Raw genomic sequence first — 21,716 nt, forward strand, 5'->3', positions numbered from 1 at the left:
TCTGCTCTGTGCTGCTCTGCATTGGACCCAGATGAGTATGGACTGAAACCTCCAGTAACTGTGAGCTAAATAAACCTTTCCTTCCTTCATTTTGAGTGTCGGGTATTTGTCCCAGCAATGAGAGAACAGTAACTAAGACATATGCTGAAGGTATTCAATGTTAAACAGGAGAAAATTAGTAAAATATTTTTAATTTCTTCAGAAAAAAACTCTCCTAGTTTTAATTTCACCCTGTTATGGTTTGTGTCTAGTTGTCTCCCCAAAGGCTCATGTAGTCATTGGGTGGACTTCTAGACTTTGTGATTAATTCATGATCCGGTGGGATTATGGGTGTGAGTGCTACACCCAGTCTGGGCTGGATAGCCTGAATGCAATTTAAGGGAGACAGACTTGCTCTCTGTAGCTGCTGTTGCCACTATTCCATTTGCTCTCTACCATCACCATGAATGGCTGCTCTCTGTGCCATGTGCCTTGGAGCCAGCTGAATGTGGACTGAAACCTCCAATGACTGTGAGATAAATAAACCTTTCTTTCCTTCATGTTGGCTGTCAGGTATTTTGTCCCAGCAATGAGAGAACAGTAACTGAGATAGACTCTTACAGTTTAAATTTCATTTTTTAATTCTGCATGTTTGCCATTTATTGAAGAACTTCTTAAATACAGAATTCCAATTTGGTCCTCACAAAGAATCTCAAAGGTGGGTGTTACTAGATTCCAGAGGATGCCTCAGAATCCACCAGTGGGGATATGGAAATAGGTACATTCTGACAACAAATTCTGATCTCATTCCAGTAAACACTTCTACAGTTTATCAGAACATGCCTTTTCTGGAAATGGGCTTTGCTCAAAAATAGCTTACATTCACTTTCTTATCCTTACCATCATATCAAGTAATTAAGTCTCCAACTCTCTTAATACAAAGGAATTGAACCAAGTATTAAAAAGAAAGCAAAGCAAATACATTTAGAACAAATTATGATTACATATTCTTTTTTAAGAAATGAACTTTTTAAAGGATGAAATTTGCCTACTTTTTCCTTTGATTTTTGCAGAAAGAATTTGGCTTTGCTTGCAGTAGGAACAAATGAATAAGAGTAATATAAAGAGAAGCAAATAAAAGAATTGAGACTCTAAATTGAGGAAAGATATGTTACAACAATTACTGAGACACAGTCTCAAACTTGGCTTTTTCCTTCTAGACAGTCAAAACAAAAGTAGGGGCCCAGCCAGGCAGGTAATTCTCACTACCTGTAGGTCTCTGCTCAACTCTTATCTCACTGAACCCTTCCATAAGTATATATGTATGTCCTACACACCTTTTCTGCTCTGCTTTTTTACAACAGCATTTATAACCTCATCAAAAAGTTGGGTCTATTTTGTAAAAAATACATGTAAAAAAATTGGATCTATTTTTGTTTGTCTCTTTGTATCCTAGCTTAGAGAAAGGACCAGAATATAGCATGAGCCCAACAAATGTTTGAATGAAAAGATATCAAGAAAGTATGTATGCTAGCCAGAAAGGCTAAGAAAAATTTCTGTAGCACAATTATTGTCATTTGTTAAGCAATTAATATTCCAAATCACATAAAGAAAATACTTTCATCATATATGACCAGGTTGATAGATCAACTGAAGTCTTAAAATAGCAAATATAGACTACCCGAAAAATTCAGTTGGCAACATCTAATCGTCTAAACCCCAAGAGATGGCAAAATAATCAGGAAAAATGGCAGAAGCATTATACCGTTTTCATTAGTGTTAAATAGGCTGTAATAATGCATTATAATTAATTCAATAATGAAGGAAAATACTTAGAATTTTTCATCAAATTTTTCATCCATACAGTTCTTAAGTGTTTTATTGAGGCCAAGAAGGGTCTCAACTGACAATAAGGAAGATCATGCTACTTGTTAATTCTCGAACAATCATTTCATCCTTGCCTTTTTCAAATTCAAAAGCTTACAGTAAATGTATTTAAATTTCATGAAACAGGGCCGGGGAGATGGCTCAGTGGAATAAGTGCTTCCTTGGCAAGCACAAGGGTCTGAGTTCCATGCCCAGTACCACCAAAAATAATAATAATAAAAAAATAATAATAAAAATAAATTTCATGAAACTCTTAAGCCAACACAATTGCATGGAGGGAGAAAAGAGGAAGGGAAGGGGAAGGGGATATAAAGAGAATTAAGAGGTGCAGTGCACATGGTGATTGTAACCATTATGTACTACAAACATTTAACATAAATAAAAAAATTAAAAATGATAAACTGTCTCTGAAACAATGAACACTGAACATGGAGGAAATATGCTAGGATGACATGAACCAGCACTGAGATTCTGTGTTAAATATGGGATCTTTGGGGCAGTGATCTTGTTCTTATCAAAATTGGCCTCTGAAGAATGTCCTCCATGGCAGGGTTAATTTTTATTATATAAACTCAACAGAAAGAAAATTAAAAATAAATCTTTGCTTTTCACATGTATATAAATCATGTGCTTCACAAGAGATATATGCACTCAATAGTACTTTGGAAGATTAAGGTAGAATTACTGTTTTTTTTTTTTTTGGTGGAACCGGGGATTGAACTCAGGCCCTTGTGCTTGCCAAGGAAGCGCTTATTCCACTGAGCTATCTCCCTTGCCCAAGGTAGAATTGATATTTTATAGCAACACAAGACACTGAAGAGAGAGATCAAGTACTTTTGCTATCCACAAAAATCTACATTGTGAGACAAATTTTAGAAATTATCTTTCTCACTCTTTTTAGAATGAGAAAAAATATTTCTGTATGCCCCCATGGAAAATGGTGTATTATTTAGAAAATTGTTTAGCTATCTTGGTCTTTAAGCTATTTAATTATATTATTATTTATTTATTTATTTATTTTTTGGTACTTGGAATTGAACTCATGACCTCATGCTTGCCAGGCAGGTGCTAAGCTGTTCAGCTGTGTCTCTAGCCCCAAGACTACTTTACAAGTCAGTAAATTAGAGGTAATGATAGCAATGAAAAAGTATTTCTATCTCTATACATATAAATAAATTTTGTTATAGTGGAATTTCAGTCAACTTCCCTTTCTTTGCCTGTGGAATAAGTCAGTTTCACATAAATTTGTAAGTATATTTTACTTTATCTTTTCCCCATAAACATTTTTTTGTTTTTTTTTTTTATTTTTCTTCTTTGAATTGACTGTTACGTTTGCTGAGATTAAATGTTGAGGTAAATACAATCTTTAATATGTGTATATTTTACATTTAATGAGAGCTACAATTTCATCTCTTTTTGAAACTTATTTAACATTGCCACAAGTGAAATGGCTGATCTAAATCTTACCTTATGTGAGCCCTGGGTTTCATTTTCTATCTTTCTAGTTACTTTGAGTTTCATTTACTCTCTGGGTTTCTTACTATATCTTACGTTGAAATAACACAAACAAAATTGCAAACTTAGACCAAATATATTTCCATTACAGTTAGTATTTCCATTACATTTGACAGCTTTTCACCTCCCTTAGATTGTAGTGGCTGTTGAATAGAGCATATGATTGACTACAATCCTTACCTAAAACTTTATACCTGTTTCACAGGGACTTCTTAAGATCAAAGCACAACTGGCATTATTAGTTTCTTTTCTATTGATTCTGGCAAGGGAATATATATATATATATATATATATATATATATATATATTTTCCCTCTTTTACCAAGATTTATTTCTGTCATGGTAATTTTGCCTGAGAAGACATACTGCTTTGGCAAAAACATCAATTGAGATTATACTAGGAGTATCTTTAGAGAGAAGTCAATGACAGACTCTATACTAGCACAGAGATACAAAAATAATTTTCTAAAGTGTTTACTACATCATGCAATCTGTGTTCTCATGGGGACCGAGTTAGAGGGTGCCTGTGAGGGAGAAGTGGGAAGTGGCAGAGAATAAATATGTTAACAGTAAGATAACTAATTCCATGTAGTAAGAAGAGTTGTGAGAAAATACAATAGGACAATTAAGTAGAGGGATATGGAGTAGGTGGTTCTTTGCATAGGATAGTCAGAGTTGACAAAGTAACATTAAGCTGATGATATGAAGATCTACAGAGAGAAGTCTGGGAAGACTTGTAAGCAGAGGCCCTGAGACACAATTAAGCTGGCTGTATTGGTACAATGATCATGACTATGATCCACAGTAACAAATATATTTTATATTTTGAACAATACACATAAACCTAAATTCCACAAAGTGAGACATGCTACATGTGATGTGTTCTAGCAATTCCCATCCCATCCCATCCCATCCCATCCCATCCCATCCCATCCCATCCCATCCCATCCCATCCTATCCCATCCTGTTTGCGATCTACTAACTGATTTCATGGTAAAACACAGGCTTTGTGGTTAAGTGATTTTAGGTATAGGTTTAAGTCTTAACACTGTAATTTACTACCTGTGATAAAGGTTGAGTATCCCTTATCCAAAATACTTGGGACAAGAAAACTTTTGGACTTCAGATTCTAACATATTGGCATATACGTAATGAGGTATCTTGGGGATGGCACACAAGATATCTTATGTTCATTTATGTTTCATACATATCTCAAATATTACCTGAAGGTAATTTCACACAGTATTCTTAGTGCATCTGCATTCTGACTGCAACCCCTCATGGCAGGTCAAATGTGGAAGTTACCACTTTTGGCATCTTGTCTGGGCTCAAAACGTTTTGGATTTGGGGTTGAGTCCAGATTTTCAGATTAGGGATGTTCAATCTGCACTTTTACTAGGTTACTTACCCTCCTTGTGCTGCAGTTTGTCCAGGCAATGGTAGTAGTGCCTAATGGTACAGTTGTATACTAGATTTGACTCTATTAAGACTGAAAGCATTTATACTTCAAACTTTTAGCATATTCTTACTTTATGCCCAATTTCTCTAAATTCATACTATTCATCTTTTTAATCTTCGATAATTTCATAGGTGGAAGATCATGCCTGTTTTAATTTGTATTTATTTTATTTCTAATAAGGCTGGAAATGTTTTCCTGCTTACCAGACACTACATATAGTTGTAATTTTCATAACTGTATAAAAATGACACACATATAAAATGTTATTAACTATATAAACTTTATGTAATAGCATATTTTATGAAATTTACAACCTGTTGTCATTATAACTTGTCATTTATCATTAGATCCAAAGTTCTAGTATTGTTTTTTCTCATTTCCCACTGAACTGCACAGTACCAATAATCAATAAGAATATCAGTCAGATTTTAGTTTTTTTCTTAGTTTTTGAAGTTATTATAACCCCAAATACTAAAATTTATATTCATGTAGTATTCAGTTTTAAAAATTATGTCATAATTGCAAACATATAGAAATAAACCAATCAGGTACACAATGATACTCATCAAGCATATTGATATGATTGTCTAGAAAGTTATGTTTTTTTCTTTCTTTTCTTTTTTTGTACTAGAGATCAAACTCAGAATGTTGTCCTTGCCAGGCAGGTGCTTAAGCCTTTGAGCTATCTCCCTGGTTCCAAAATTATATTTTATAATTTTTCTAAGAACTACTTTCTTTTAAAAAATACCTGTAGTACCACTACTGACTGCCTTGTGTGCATAGGACATTACAATGCTGTGGTAGCTTGATGCTATCACAAGACAGGTAAAGTGACCAAAATCAAAACAACTTTCCTTAGTTGCTGCTATAAAAAACAGCAACAAAAATGATTTTCCTTTTTAATATGTGACAATTTAGTCTCTACTAAAAGTTACTATTGCTAAGAACCATGGGATAAGGAATTCTGAACCAGTCAGACTGAGGGAATTTGCAATGTGCAAGCATCAAACTTAAACTTGCTACCTTTGTAGATGATCTGTACACATTCAAGTACAGTTTTGACCCAGAAGATAAACAACAGGGATGGGGAGATTGTTCAGTGGTCTAAGCACCTGCCTGGAAAGTCTAAGGACCAGGGTTCTATCCCAAGTACTGCATGCTGGGCTGGCTGCATAGCGAGACCTTGTACCAAATAAATAATAAAAGATTAAAAATAAATTAAAAAGATAAACAACAAAAGTCTTTTTTTATTAACTGGAAGGAATGGGAAAAGTCTTAAATACAAAGATTAGAAAATTTATCAAAAACGAAAAACAAAACAAAACAACCTAGAGGCTGGGGAGGTAGTAGAGTGGTCTAAGTGCCTGCCTGGCAAGTGCAAGAACCCGGATTTGATTCCTGGTACCTCATGCTGTGCCAGTCCCAGAACCCCAGAGGTGCTGAGCTGGCCACTGACACCAGGCATGGTGGTACATGCCTGTAATCCCAGCATTTGGGAGGCTGAGACAGGAGGATCACTACGAGTCTGAACTGCATAGTGAGACCCTGTGTCCAATAAATAGATAAAAATTAAAAAAAGAAAAAAAGAACCAAACAAATTTACTTAATTTTTTGGACATTATTCTTAAGTATTAAAAATAATTCTGTCTTTCATTTTCCATGAAGTTCAAAACATGTGCACCAGGTGTTCTTTTTTGATCAGAACTCTGATAAGCTGTAGTTGCTGTAAGAAAACAGCAACAAAAAAGACCGACCATTTCCTCATCCTATGCCAAGGTTAGGCACAGCTGCCAAAGAGGCTAGATGGAAAAACAAAAGAAAAAACCTGAAAAACATGGAGATTAAAAAAAAAAAAATCAGATTTCTGCATCAAATTAACTGGAAATTATTTCTCTGCTCAAATGAAAATACTTGTTAAATGTCTTATCAATCCCCTTAAACATACATGAACACAATCATAAAACAAATCTTGGGAACTTACAAGGATTTTAAAGATCAGTACCTGCTACTACAAGATAAGAGAAAAGAGCAAAAATAAGGATAATATGACTAAGGCTGAAAGTGAAAAAAGATACAGATAAAGACAGTCTCTTTCTCATGCTTCTTAGGGAAAGAGTGATGTCATGGTATTGTAGTTTTTCCCTTTAACCTTGCTTTATCACTTTTCTTGAACTGAGAAAAATGTGTACAGAAGAAATGGGTTAGTATTCTTTTTCCTATTAAAAATCACTGATCCATAAGGATAAAAAGATTAACCAAAGATCCACATTTAAAAAAAATAAAAACAACATAACTTAGATTTATGGGACTTTAAAAAAAATTATAAAACAATTTATTTTATTTTTTAAAGAGTAGGACATCTTAATACTTTATTCAAAAAATAGATACTAGTTTTTCGGTGAAGTGAAAATTACATGTACTAAAAGTACAGTTCTATGATGTGGCTAGTTGTGGGGAATAAGAAAAGAACCAGGCAAAAAGATGAAAAGGAAGGGGAGGAAGAAATAAGTTGCTGAAGTTGAGAGAGCTTGCTGGGTACTAGGCATTTTGTGTACAAAATTCACTAAACCGTAACTTTCAAGGGTGGAGAGTACAGTTATGCATGAAGAGACTGTCTGTGTCAGTGACTAAGTAATCAGGGTCAAGCTAATAGAGCAGGAAAGCCTGGACTCACACTTGGAGAGCCACTCTTCCAAGACTTTTCCATTGCTTCCCAATAATACTTATTTTCCACAGAGAAGAGGGAAACGTAGAAGAGGGGAAATGTGGACACAGAAGAGTAGACTGCGGCTGCAATGGGAGGGAAAGTACAGCACAGTGAAAGGATCTCCGCAGGGCCAGAAAGGAGAGTAGCAAAACAAAGGAACACCCAGGGCAGCAACAAGAGCCAACTGTTGACAAGAGGCTGTGAGGAAGAGACAGAGCAAAAGGGTTGTTGGAATGCAGAGTCCAAGAATAAAGAGTCTTCACCAATTTTTAGGGACAGCTGTTAATTGTTCTTGACAACTCAAAACACCACAACCTTATATGTTTTGACCAGGGTTTTTCAGCCTTGGGCACTTGTGACATTTTGGGCAGAAAATACAGTATTTTGTTGTAGAGGACTGTTTAGGGAAAAAATTGCTCCCCATTGAAAACTACTCATTTACAAGTAATGATGTAAACATAGTGACATAAAAATGAACCAAACAAACATTCCATGTGCACACATTCCCTGAGTTACTGAAGTGACTAGGTATTTCCCAAAACAAGATGACATTAAATTAGGGCAGACCTCTCCTAAACACACAGTACCTGTCCAGCACTGTTTATAATTTTTTTTTTACATATTGTTTTTAAGGGATGTGAAAGGAAGTGGGTATAAGTGAGTTTTGAACCACACAATCTAAGGGGAACAGCATATTTGTCAGAAACCGTCCCCCATGATATACCGGGCTCTTTCCCTATATGAAAGAACTGGCCTAGGAGTTTGGTGATCTTGGATCTAGTCTGCTTTGGTACAAGTGACAGGCCCTAGAGCGAATCACTTGGCATCTTGGCTTCTTATACCTCACACAATTTTAGGGAAACGAAACAACTTTAGTAATTAGTTTAGATCCATCTGTCCTATGGTGAACAGCAAGCATGGTGCATTCATTTGCTCTATGATCCTTTACTTCCTTGCCTACCTGAGTGTGGTCCGCTAGCACAGTATCAACAACACTTAGGAGTTTGTTAGAAATGTAAAATTTCACTTTTCCTCAGACAAATAGCATCAAAATCATTTAATAAGAAATGATATCCACGCACATTAAGGCTGGGAAACGGTACTATTCTGCCTTCCTCAAACTAAGGATCCCTTTCTAGCTGTAGCAGTTGGAAATCTGCAGTATTATCTTTTAAGTTAGCTTCCAGTTGCAGCCTAGGTCAACAGCCAGCACTCACAACTGCTGTGTAATAGGTGCTGCTCTAAGAAGTTTTTATGTGTCACTAGCTCATGTGATCACCCAATAATCCTATGCAGGTGATATGAAACTAACTCACTTAAAGTTCAGTAAATGAGTGTGAACCTAGGCATTCTTGATCTAGAATCTGTCTAATTATATTTCTAATGATAAATCATGAAGGACATACAGCTCACTCTCTCCACTTTTCTGTAGAGATGATCTCATGTAGGACTTTGGTAAACCTTGTTAGGTAGAGTGAGGTGGAGTTTCCTTTATTTATTTACCTAAGTATCTAGAGCCAGAATTGTTATTTGGAAAATTTCAGGCACTGCAAAAGACAACAAATACAAGTAAGGCATTATCATTTACAAGGAAGCAAAAGCATTCTCATCTATGTACTGCATGAAAAAGAATTGAGTCTAAGAAAGCTTAGTATTTATTAATATTAGCATAAAAAGTCAGAAAGGAAGTTAAAACTAGGTATATAAAAGTACATAAAAACCAATAGCTAGAAACCAGTAGCAAAAAAAGTATGAAAAATTATTTTAAAAACTTAATGCAGATTTTAGTATTTATGTAAAAGTACACATGGATATATGTATACAACCTAGTACTTTATTACTGTAAAATATAAAGCAGAGGAGAAAGTAAGATATTTCAATGATAGGAAAAAAATTAGCTCCACATCTCACACAACACATGAAGTAAAAATAGCTGGAGACAGAGCTCAGTGGTAGGGCACCTGCATAGCACGCCCAAGGCCCCAGGGTTAATCTCTGGTATGGTGACCAACAACTCTTCAAAAAAACAGATTAAATATAAAGAGTAGAAAAGATACATGCATACATGTGAAAGAAAATACAGGAGGCTATTTAAATTATAGGATTAGAAAAAAATTTAAAACAATGTTTATATATGCATATATTTGTGTGTTCATGTGTAGTATTTGTGTATGAAATTACCCAAAAAGTACGTTTGACTAATAAAAATTTAAAGCATTTCTATATCAAGAATATCATAAGTAAAACTGTAAAGAGCAAGCAGGAAAGATTTATAATAAATGTGAAATAAAGGATGAATATCCCTATAGTGTCAAAGAACATAAAAGAAATAAAAGTGCCAAACAAATATGTGGTTTAGTAAATCCAACAAGAAAATCATTTTTGTGCTTACCAAAATGGTAAAGATTAACCTATATGTTGTATGTTAATTGCTGGCATGTGTGGTTTCCAAGTGGTATCCTCACATACCAGTAGTGGATATGATCTCCAATACAACTCTCCCTGAGCTCAATTGTTTGTGATGTTTCAAGGCTCCCTAATTTGTTCAGTGACCTAGCTCTTCCATTTCTAGGAATGTTTTTCAAGGTACTATAGTAGTGTGAAGATTTATAATTCAAGATTTTTCTTACAGCATTATTTATAAAAGAAAATTTGAGGCATTTTAAACATGGTCGGGGACTGTGCCATTAAATAGTCTTAAAAATAGTTTTTACAAACAATAGTCTTGTAATATTGGAAGATAACTTAAAGTATATGAAAGATTTAAAATCTATTGAAACATGCTTATATATATATATATACATATATATATATATACACACACATATATATGTGAATATACAGAGATGGGGCTACATCAAATGTGTGATACTTCTCTTATAATCATGAAGAGAGATCTTAACTGTTGGTACATGCCTGTACTCCCAACCTCAGGAAACTGAGGCAGGAGGATGAAGAGTTTGAAGGTAGTTTGAACATAGGAGTTCAAAGCCTCCCTAGACTACATAGGAAGACCTCTGTCAATCAAACAAACAAACTCGCATGCATCCCTCTAAAAGTCAGTTAGTGATCCTAAAGTCAATCTAGAAACACCACACTGTGTTGCCATCCGAGCAGATGCCACAGATATTACAGACATAGACTAAAAGCCCAATGATGTTCAGCCTCCCAGTCCTACAGCAGGGGCACAGATTCTTACATCAAGCCACCTGGCATTCCCCAGTATTAGCATACTTGGGTCATAAGTCTTGAACACAATTAATAACACACACACACACACACACACACACACACACACGAGTAGCCTTGTCCTGTTGCTCAGCTTCCCAGAGAGCTCCTGAAATGGCTCCTCTCCCTGGCTTTGTTCTCTTGGAGCCCTGGCTCCTACTTCAAACCTCACAAGGTTCCTTTCTCCCCAGGCTCTTTTCCTGGACTTCTTGATTTTAACCAGACATTCTTTGTCAATCATCCTGCCTGGAAAGACTCAAGCCAGAAGGATGGGAAATTCACTTAGCTTTCACTCAAACAGAGTAACAGCTAAGAACAAATTGTAGAGCGAGGCAGACAATATATTAACTATTAATAAAACATCTGTGTTAATACCAGTATATCGTATGATGTGAAACAAATACCAAAATACAGATACAATTTGACTTAGTATTATAATAAAGATGAACCATAGATAGGTTTGGCATAGCCAAAGCTTATGCAAATGCCTTCCAGGCTGAGGGAATGGTAAGGGCCTTCCAGATAGGCAGATAAGAAAAAGCTGTACAGGAAAAAAAAAAGCAGAAGTCAGGAAAAGAAACCTATTTCATAAAATTATCAGAAAAGGAAATTCTGTGAAGGGAAGAGAAACAGGAAAGGATCTGATCTGGAACACAAGCAAGATGGAGCTGCTGAGCCCCCAGGCAGGTGCCTCTGGAGCGCCTCAGCACAGCAACATCACCAGGTCCTGATCAAGTTAAGGAGGAGGGGCCTGCTGCCTCCAATTTCCTTCTAACATCCAGGAGGCTACCAAGGCTGGAGGGCTGCGTGCAAGCAGAAAGGGCAGCAGGAAGACGCCTCTGCTAATTCGTTTTGGTTCTGCTTCTGTTTGCATCATTGTTTTCATGGAAAAGTTCACTGTAAGTTCTAAATTTCCAGCTTAGGAACCAATTCAAAAATATTGGATTTGCAATAAGAGGTCTTGTGTCTTTACATCAACCAATAAAACAAAATAACAAGGAAGCATCTCCAGTGAAAATCAAAATGACTCCTTGTAATGTTTTACAGTTATGAACTTCATTTCATTCTCTCAAAAATCTTCATATGTGTAGAATTATCTCTACTATTGATACATGGAAGAGCATAACAATATTTTTAATGTAGGGTAATAGCCGGTTTTTTTGGGGGGGGAGGAGAAGGGAGGGTACTGGGAATCAAACTCAGGACCAGAAAGGATTTATCTGGGGCCAGCGAGATGGCTCAGTGGAATAAGCACTTGCCTGGCAAGGGTCTGAGTTCAATCCCTGGTTCCGCTAAAAAAAAAAAAAAAAAAGAAAGAATTTATCACATAACCTCAATTCTTGAATCAATGGGTTGTGTTGCACAAATCATATTTCTTGATAAATTCTCTTCTGGTTGTGATGTAGTAAGGAGAAGCATATTTCAGGTGTTATTTAAATGATTGTGTCTGTAGGCTTAAACAATTTGTGAGGTAAATAATGATAAAAATAACATTTTCAAGGGGTACAGGAAAATGAAATTTCATAAGCTGTCATGACATGGGAAGAAGCAGGTATGCCAAGAGCTATTTGTACCTAGGCCCCAGCTAGGGTATTTGTCATTTTTTTTTCTTTATCCTTCTTCTCTGTACTGTAGCAATTTTGGTAAGATCATAGCTAAGGTGAGGCCTACACTCTCATATGGAGTCCACAAAATCTTAAAGGTAGTATTTTATATCCTCCACAGCCATTAGAAAATTTATTTTGGAAATCTAGGTTTAAATGCACCCCTAGCTTCCCAACAGAGCCCTTACAGCTGGTTTGTTTTTTTCTTCACTTTTCCAGTTAAGCAACTAAGAGGAAACCAAGACTTATCTACTGAGTCATGCATAGAACAGTTAATGGGCAAACCCTCCAGGAAGGGAATCGTGAAGGTCTCCTATCTGCTTTGGTTCCATGTATTACACTGTCACACAGTGAACAACTATATTCCATACAATGATCAGAAGTGGTAAGCATGGGGTGTGCACTACACACTGTCATTTCTGTTTCCTAAAGAACCAGCGGAAATAACAGAAGTTATACTTTATTAATACTGTACGTATAATGACCATACCAGAGTTTGTGAAATGTGACCAAAAGAGACACATGGGGCGGGAAAAAATGAGAGGTATTGATTGTCGCCGTGGTACGGGCTGCAGTGATACTTATTTAATTCTTGCCGCTTAATGTGATTCTAAAGATCGGCTCATCTCAGGCGTTTGTGAAAGATTCGTTACTGTACTTGGTGAAAATGCATCCCGCATGCAATTCAAGTTTTATATGAAACATTTTGCTGATCTTGAAGATACCTTATGTCACAATGTCCATCCTCTCAGTGTAGACAGTGAGATCAAACCCAGAAATCTTAGAACGCTCAACTTTTACTTTACATCTGGCTGCTTAGAGGTCTTTCCCTTTGCTACCAACTGAAAACTGAAAATGTCTCGCTTTCTCACTTTCCGGTGAAGTAAGTTGCGATCGATCGTTTACCTGTGCTCGAGTAAAGCCCCTGCTGGGGCGAGCCCGGGTCCCAAGTCTTCGCGGCCTGGCCTGGGTGGCAGGGACCCGGGTCCCGGGCCGGCAAGCCGCCCCGCCCCGCGCGGCGCCGCCGGACCAGGACGCAGGCGGGGCGCCCACCCCGTCCCGTCCCGCGGGCGCTAGGGCCGCGCGGACCGGACCCCGCCGCCCGTCCGCGGTGCTCTCTCACCTGCTCCCGCTCCGCCTGCGCCCGCCCGCTAGCTCCGGGTTCTGGCTCCGCCGGGGCAGCTCCGTTCTCGTCGCGCTCTCCGCTACCGCCGCCGCCGCCCCGCAGCAGCTCCCCCGCGGAGCACATCCCGCCTCCGGCTCCCGCTGTCCCGGACGGCCGCCGGAGGGCCACGCCGCCACGCGCGAGGCAACGGCTGTAGCCCAGGCCGCCCGGGTCGGCTGCGCTAGCTGCTGACAGGAGCCGCCAGAGCGCGCCCGCGGCGAGTGCGCGAGCCCCGCCCCTCCTGTCAGCGCCCCGCCCCGCCCGGCCTCGCCTCGCCCCGCCTCGACGCTGGGGTGGGCCCAAGGCGGGGCCAATCGGGGCGGGGCCACGGCGGTGGGCGGGGTCACATCGGTGGGCGGGGCCACGGCGGTGGGCGGGCCACAGTGAGTGTAGTGGGACCCCAGGAGGCTTGTGTGTGGCTATGCGAGAAATTCGGGGAGGGTAAGGGGTTGTGTGTGAGACTATGAAAGATTGTGTATGGTGAACCTGAGCATATGGAGGAGATTGTGTCTGAGACACTGTAAGTCTACGTATGCGAGCTTGTGTGTGATTGTGTGAGACCATCTGTGCATAACTGACTGTACCTGTAGGCAGATTGTATGTGTAATCGTGTGGACGGGAGACACTGTGTGTGTGAGAGAGAAGATGGGCCTAGGAGCGTGAGAGGGAAGCTAGAGATCGTGGGAGAGAGGAGCTGTGTGTCTCAGAGTGTGGCTCTGTAGGAGACCAGGAGTGGGACAGGCCGGCGAGTGTGTGGGAGAGTGCAGCACACTCACCCCCAGCCACACAGTTACACATCAGCCGGAGTGGGGTCCTGCCTAGCCCTGGGCGCCGGAGCATGCCCCGTGCCTGTCCGCTTTTGCCAGGAGCGCATGTCTCTTCTCTCTTTCCTTCTGCCTCCTCTCCCAGAGTCTCTTTCCTCTGTTAGTGCTCCCTGGTGTGTGTTGCCCGCCGGAGCCTTAGGATTATTTGGTGACGTCTTTGATTTTGTCTGTATTTCCATAAACAGCTAAGAATATGTCTCGTTCAGTAGGTGGTAAAAGGGAACACATCCAATTTATGACTTTTATTACCCCATCTATTTTGCTAAAGGGAAATGGAGAGACATTTAAATGGATCAAAGTTGTATGTTTTTTAGCCATATATTGAGAAAATGATGGGCCCTTTGTGTCTATAAATGTTAGCCTATCAGCAGAAACTAAATATGCATAGATACAGAGAAGAATGAGAGTTATTTGGGAACTTTTGCTAAGATGTTTTTAGGCTCAGGCAAAGAATTAAAATAGGAACTTATAGGCACATTATAAAGACCTGTTTCCTATTTTTGGTAGTCAGGATTCTCCCTTCTGCTTTCTCTCACACAGCATTTCTCTCATACACACATGGTCTCTATTGCACACACGCTCTCTCACAGTGCATTGCACACATGGTCTCTTTTGCACACCCACAATCTTTTGTTCCATCTCACAAACCTAGTAGTTTCTCCCTCACTTTTAGTCTTCCTAGGAACTGGAAAATATACTTTTGGATATCACAAATGAGAAAATAAAACATTTATTTATTTATTTTTGCTCCGAATGCCTTCAAGGCATGACTGGCTGGCTTGAGTTCTGGGGATCGAACCACAGCAACCTGAGCCTGACTGCTTTGTTGAAGCAGGCACTTAAAGAGCTGAGCTAAGGGGCAGGCCCCCAGAAAATAAAACTTTTAATTCCTTCTTAAAAGTGTTTAAAATACTGATTGAGGGAGGAGGGAGAGAAAGAAGGGAAAAGGGATTAAAAGAAATAAAAGAATGGAAGGGAAAAATGAAAATAGAATTCTTGCAAATGAAGAAGGGGAAAAGGGCTGAAGGGAGAGGCGAGGGGACAAAAAAGAATGAAAATGTGTTCTGTACATGTGCAAATTCCCCATGACGAATGGGAGCATTATGTACTGTAAACACAGGCTAATTATAAAAAGGAAAGAAAATCTTAACGGACAGTACAGTATAATCAGAAACAGATGTTACCATAGGGACCCAAAACTACCCCGATAGACTTTATTTTTTTCTTCTAATGGCAATATTTTTGAAAGTTTGTTTTAGCTATTATTTCTTATTAAAAAAGACATTTTATTAAAATCTTAGAGTTAGAAGTAATGACACTAAAAACATCAGCCCTTTTCTGCTGACCCTGTGAGCTGAAGGCATATTTTGAAGCTCTCCCTCTTCTACTTGTGTCTGTTAACTTGGTACTAACTTGGTTAAGTTCAACAGTTGTATTTGCTCAACCAGGTAGAGTTTATTCTTCTTGTACAAATGAAGATTCAGAAAGCACAGAGCACATAGAGATCGGCCAGGAAGATTCAGCATGTAGCTGTGCTCAGTTTGGAGTGCTTGTAAAGAGTCCTTCATCTAGAATACACTGTCTGGTCTTTTGTGACTCAGCCCGTTCTGATTCTTCTTGTGTTCTTTCAGTATACCCACAGGTACATAATTGAACTCTGTGAGCCTTGGCTCAGATCTAGGTTCCTAATTTCATAAAACTTCCATTTTAGTCTCCTGATTCTAATCTGCTTCTCTTGACAAAAGTCATGAACTTTCATTAGAAAGTAGCCAGAACCCTTTGACCTAGAATTTTTTTCTCTTTTTATTTCTTACTTTCTGTCTTTTTTTTTTTCTTCATCTTATCTACTATGGTATGTTCCTTTTGGGAAAGTCATTCTTTGGTCTCAATTTTTTTTTGCTTGATGATCTAGAGAACTATTTTTTTCAACAAATCTAATTGTAACATGTTACATAGAATACATCATTCTGATTCCATCCAGATCATAAGCTTTAAATCATATCTTAGGGAAAGAGTGGGCTGTTTTCTCTCTTCTGTGTGGTATGAATAACACACAGAAATCTAACAGCTAGTCTCCTAGGGGAAATGTAAGATTGTTATTACCTAGGCAACTATAACACACTGGTCCCAAATTGTATGTAGTTTACTTGTGAACAAAAGTACTTACCTATGTTTCCTCAGGAAATAATAAGTGGCAAGAAAAAGATTTATGTTGAAGGAGTAACTTAGATGGTACACATATTGTTTTATACAGTTGTTGAGAAAAAAATATTTAATTCCTCCTTGATGCCTTTAACCTTAATTTTAAGGTGAATCCTTTCTTACTTCATTCATTACTACACCTTTCCAGAGAGAAAAATAAACCAGACTGACCTGTACTCACCTAACAATATAATAATAGCAAAAGATGCAGTGATTTGTGTAAACTATCTCAAGCTTCATTTTTGTTCCATTTTTGACATATTTTTAACTTTCATACAATTTTCATTTGCTTTATTCTTAGTTAGCAAACCCACTGGAATGGGGAATTATTTCTGAAATATTTGATATTTTAACCAAAATTGCAGGAAACCCTCTTAGTATAGGTTGAGTTGGTGTGGCCACCAAAGCCTGTGTGCTAAAGGTTTTCTTGCCAACTTGTGGTGGGGAGTGGTGGAAACTTCCAGAGCTGAGGTCTAGTGGAAGGAAATTAGGCCATTGCTGTGCCCTTAAATGGATACTTGGACCTGCCTTCCCTCCACTTTCCCTTTCCTGACTGCCATGAGGTGAGACGATTTTCCCCACCACACACACTCCTCAACATGCTACTCTACTTCACCACAGACTCCAAAGCAACAGAGCCAATTAGCCAAGGATAGAATCCTCTGAAACTATAAGAGAAAATCAACCCTTCCTCTGTGTAAGTTGCTTATCTTAGGTATTTTCTCACAGCAAAAGAAAGCTAACACACCTGTGGTTTGTGAATATATGTGAATACAAAGGAAGAGGAACTTACTGGAGAATTCCTATTTCTTTAAGATTCCTTAATTTTAAGGACACTGTACTAAGAAGATGCTGATCCAATGCTCTCTCAATGTTTTGTAGCCTTCCTCAGCAGAACTTTGACTAAAGAAAGAAATTTGTTCTTCTTCTTGGAATTAATTTTCATACTCTGCTTTATTTCCTTTCTCTGGTGTGACCTCTTTGTATCCAGATGCACTGATGAATTCTTTCCCTATGGTGGGAATGTAGATAAAGAATTGTATCCATTAAAAAAAAAAAAGCTTTGAGAAGGATATTCAAACTCACTAGCAGAGCGAAAAAATGGAAATGGAAACAATAATAAACTACCACCAAAATTTTTGCAAAAATTTTTTTAAGTTGACTAATATCTAACATGGACAGTACTTTAAGGAAATGATTGAACTCACTTTGCTAGTAACTTTGAAATTGATAGCATTCTTCATTCTTTTGCAACAAATGTTCTGAATCATAAAGATAACTACCCTCTTTGTTTATGGGAGGGATTATTTAAAGGTTCTAAATTGCTAATGACATAGGACAAATAAAGTTTTCAAGTCTGTTGTATGGGTGTGGTAATGATAATTAATAATAATGTATTATCTACTTCAAACTTGCCCAAAGAACATATGTAATATGCTATCATTATTTAAAATCTGATAACTATCAGATGTGACAGGTATGCAATTAGCTTGACATAATCATTTCACAATGGATTCATATAACAAAATATCCCCTTGTACTTCATAAATTAAATAATAAATATTTGCTAACTAAAAATAAAAATGTACTGTAAGCAGGTGCAGGCACCAGGATTCCATCCCAGGGCCTGCCATACCGGCCCTGCCCCCAGGGCATGCTGAGAGGGCAAGTGAGACTGGGTGTGGTGGCATGCACCTGTAATCCCAGAGCTTGGGAGGCTGTACACAGGCGGATCACTATGAGTCCAACCTAGTAGTGAGACCCTGAACACCCTGTAGACCCTTCCCTAAAGTACAAAAAAAAAAAAAATAATAATAATCATAGCAACAAACTGAAATTATCTTACATGTCCTGTAGTACCCAAGTGGTTCAGGAATAGAAATGTGTAAGATCCTACAATGATAAGAAGATTTTTAATATATACCATAAATATTTTTAATATAATACTTACAATATTAAGTGAAAAAGTACAAATGATGGTAGTAGAGTTAGTCAGGTACCTTGTATCTCAGGAACTAGGCAGACAAAAAAAGTAAAAATGAAATTGTGTGAACATATAGATCAAATTTGGAAGTCAAATTTTAAAAATTCTTTTTGTACTATGTGGTTATGAGTAATATGTTTCCTTGTAAAATTAAATTTAATGTTGTAATTTAAAAATAAATCAGTGCTGCCATTGTAAAGATCTATATCCATTTTCCATATAGAAAGGATTGATGCCACCTAAGTCTGGTTGATTCAACTTCCTAGCTGGAAGTTCTATTACCTTTTGTTGAATAATTTAATTGTTGAATGGGTTGGATCTTTTATTCATGCTGTTCTCAATAATTTAAACTCTTAGAGTTGGAATCTGAGAGGCAGTTTGGAGCAAGCTCCCACCTATGCTGTAGGCCCTTTTGTGTCATTTCTGACAGATGGTCACCCTTCCACTGCCTGAAGGCTCCCAACTATGTATGGGACTCTCACTATTGCATGATATTACTGTTCAGTTCCTGGCTAATGCTAATTGGTAAAAACCTCCTTTCATCTGATTTTTTTTTTCATTTATATATTTTGTACAGGGTCTCACTAATCAGCTTGTACTCGAAGTGATCCTCCTGTTTTCAGATTCCCCAGCTTTGGGATTACAGGTGTGAGCCACCACGCCTGGACTCTGTTGCTGACTCAGAATGTCCTGGGGGTGGGGCTGGCATGGCAGGCAGACCACATGGTCCCTGTGCTTGCCAAAGCAGGTGCTTAGTCTGCTGAACTATCTCACTGGCACTTCCATCTGAATTGAATCCTTATTCATACCTCCTCTGCCTATCAGTCCTAATTTATTCCTGAAATACAAGATAACAAATTTATGCCCAACAGTTCTTTGAGAATGCTTTTTAAGAATGATTTTTTTGTCTCTCTCTCTTTTTTTTTTGTCTCTTAGACTTTATCCTTTCAATTATTATTTATGGATGGATGTTGGATTTTTGCCATTGTTATGTATATGTTCTTCTTTTTTAGGCATAACTGACAGAGACTATGACAAAGTGGCTCTGAGCAGCATTTAATTAGCCAATTGGCTTTCCATGCTTACTTGGGAGTCTGTCCAAGGCCTAAGCTCCTTACCTGGGATGGGCAGTGGACTCATAGTAAGTGAACCTCTCTGAGTCACTGGTCCTGTAATGGTCTAAGAAACCATGATGCCTCAAGGAACAGAACAAGGCCACAGATAAGGACACCTCATTCCAGCACCTCAATTAACTAAAGACTAGCTATAGCCATTTACCTTCTGAGGTGAAGACCTTCCTGGAGATAAAATAGTCTCCTAAATTAACAATGAATTACTTGGAGAAGTCCTTGTGCAGTCTTCCGAAGATCCCACTCAGACTCCTGCACTTTCTTCAGTATTCCCTTCCTTTGTTTAATACCTAAATAACACAGGCCACACTGAGAAGTTCCTGATCTTAGCTGCCAGGGAATCTCCAACTTAGAGGGCTTTGATCCCCCAAAGGTGATCCCTAAAATCATACCAATTGACTTTTGTTTAAGCCTTCACATACACTAGATTGGGAGATTGCAGGCCTGATCATTCTACAATAACTAAGTGATAATATTAACCCTTATAAAAATATTTATTACTCAGAGATAGGCAGTAAGGTGTACCCATTTCTTGGGTTAACAGTAGCCCAGCTTTAAAAAAAAATGACCCATCTCTCTCCTACATTAAGCCTGTGATTTCAATGAAGATTACTCTATTTCTGGGTCTAGGAATAAAGCATATATTTATTAAAAACTTAAATGCATTCTATTCTGTGTTCAAGGATTGACAAACAATGTGAGTCAGGCCAGTCAGGGCCAATGAGACTCAGTTCTGGAACTTGGGCTTATATAATAGCAAAAGCAAACTGCTATCTATAAGATTGATGTGTGATGAAAATAAGCCTGGAACTGCAGGAGGACCATTCACAGAGCTTGAGAATGAAGACAGCCCCGCTAAGTATGTGATGGAGAGGTGAACATTTTTAGCCAGCTACTCCATGGGCTAGAGCTACTCTTGTATGCTATTCTTTCTTCAGGGATGTTAGCTTATTCTCCAACATAGTGCCACCCCCTCCTTTTTTTTCTCATCAACCATACTGGATTGGCTTTTCATCACCTACTGAAGGAGTCAGAATGGTCCAGGATCTAAATTGGGATTCAGTAGCAATTACTAGTTCTATTACTGTCCAAATGCAGAAATTTGGGGCAGTTCATTTAAAATTTCTGCTTCTGACATTCATCTTCTGTGAAATGAGCAGGTTGAACTAGACAATTGAAAAACATCTTTCTTTAGAAGTTTGTAATTTCTGTATGACTTTGCATCTAGATTTAACTTGAGCACTTTGGCTATTGTCCTTCGCATTTATTTCCAATGAGTCAAATTGTTCTTTGTTGTATGTTATAAGTTGGTGCAAAAAGAAAGGACAGAGAAGGCCTGATGAATATAGCTTCAGAGGTCTCACAGAGATTAGTCTCTCTCCAAGTGAGCCCAGAGCCACAGAAGCATCTCACATTTATTGAGGCTAAGGAATCTGCATAACTGCTTTGGTGAACTACTCTCTCTTTTGATTTGAGCATTTACCTAACTCTAAGTTTACACAATGCTAGCCATTAACATCCCAAGCAAGGGATAAAGCAACAAACCAGCAGAAGCTGTTATCTGCAGCCTTGAATCCCAGCTTTCTGTAATTTACAAGTGAGACAATAGTTCTCCTCAGGCTCTGTTTATTGCTCCCTGCTTTTGTCTCATATCTATATTTCCATAGTTCTTATTGGAACTCCAGTAAGAATGTAACACTTAAAAATAGAAGTAATAGTCTCATGATGCATCTTCCTTTGTCAGTCATTATTAAATTATCTAAGTTTATCTTCTCCATCCTCCTTATGGTAGAAAAGAGGATCTTTTAAAATGCTTTGCTATTTTTCATTATAGAAGAAATAACTTAGTGGTTGGCTTAAAAGGGAATGAACAATACTGAAATGGTAATGAAGAATATATATTTCTTGCTGGGCAACAAGTCGAACCCCAGATAGCATCTGCCAATATGGTTCTAGGGGATGTAAGCCTAGATCCAGGCAATGGATGGGTTTCAACTCATGTGCCAATTACTGGTAGTAGCTGCCTGGCATA

General features: G+C 38.2%; 1 protein-coding gene across 1 annotated transcript in view; it reads right to left on the reverse strand.

Annotated features, from left to right (window-relative positions):
* Fam241a (family with sequence similarity 241 member A) overlaps positions 1-13,761 on the reverse strand; it is a 38,811-nt gene extending 25,050 nt beyond the window's left edge. The window contains exon 1 of the mRNA XM_004626676.2: positions 13,503-13,761. Within this exon, the coding sequence (XP_004626733.1) occupies positions 13,503-13,628 (126 nt within the window). The 5' untranslated portion in view covers positions 13,629-13,761. The remainder of the gene's footprint in view (positions 1-13,502) is intronic.
* Between the last annotated feature and the right edge of the window lie 7,955 nt (positions 13,762-21,716).

Source organism: Octodon degus, unplaced genomic scaffold (genome assembly GCF_000260255.1).
Source record: "Octodon degus isolate 3935 unplaced genomic scaffold, OctDeg1.0 scaffold00016, whole genome shotgun sequence".
NCBI classification, from domain to species: Eukaryota; Metazoa; Chordata; class Mammalia; order Rodentia; family Octodontidae; genus Octodon; species Octodon degus.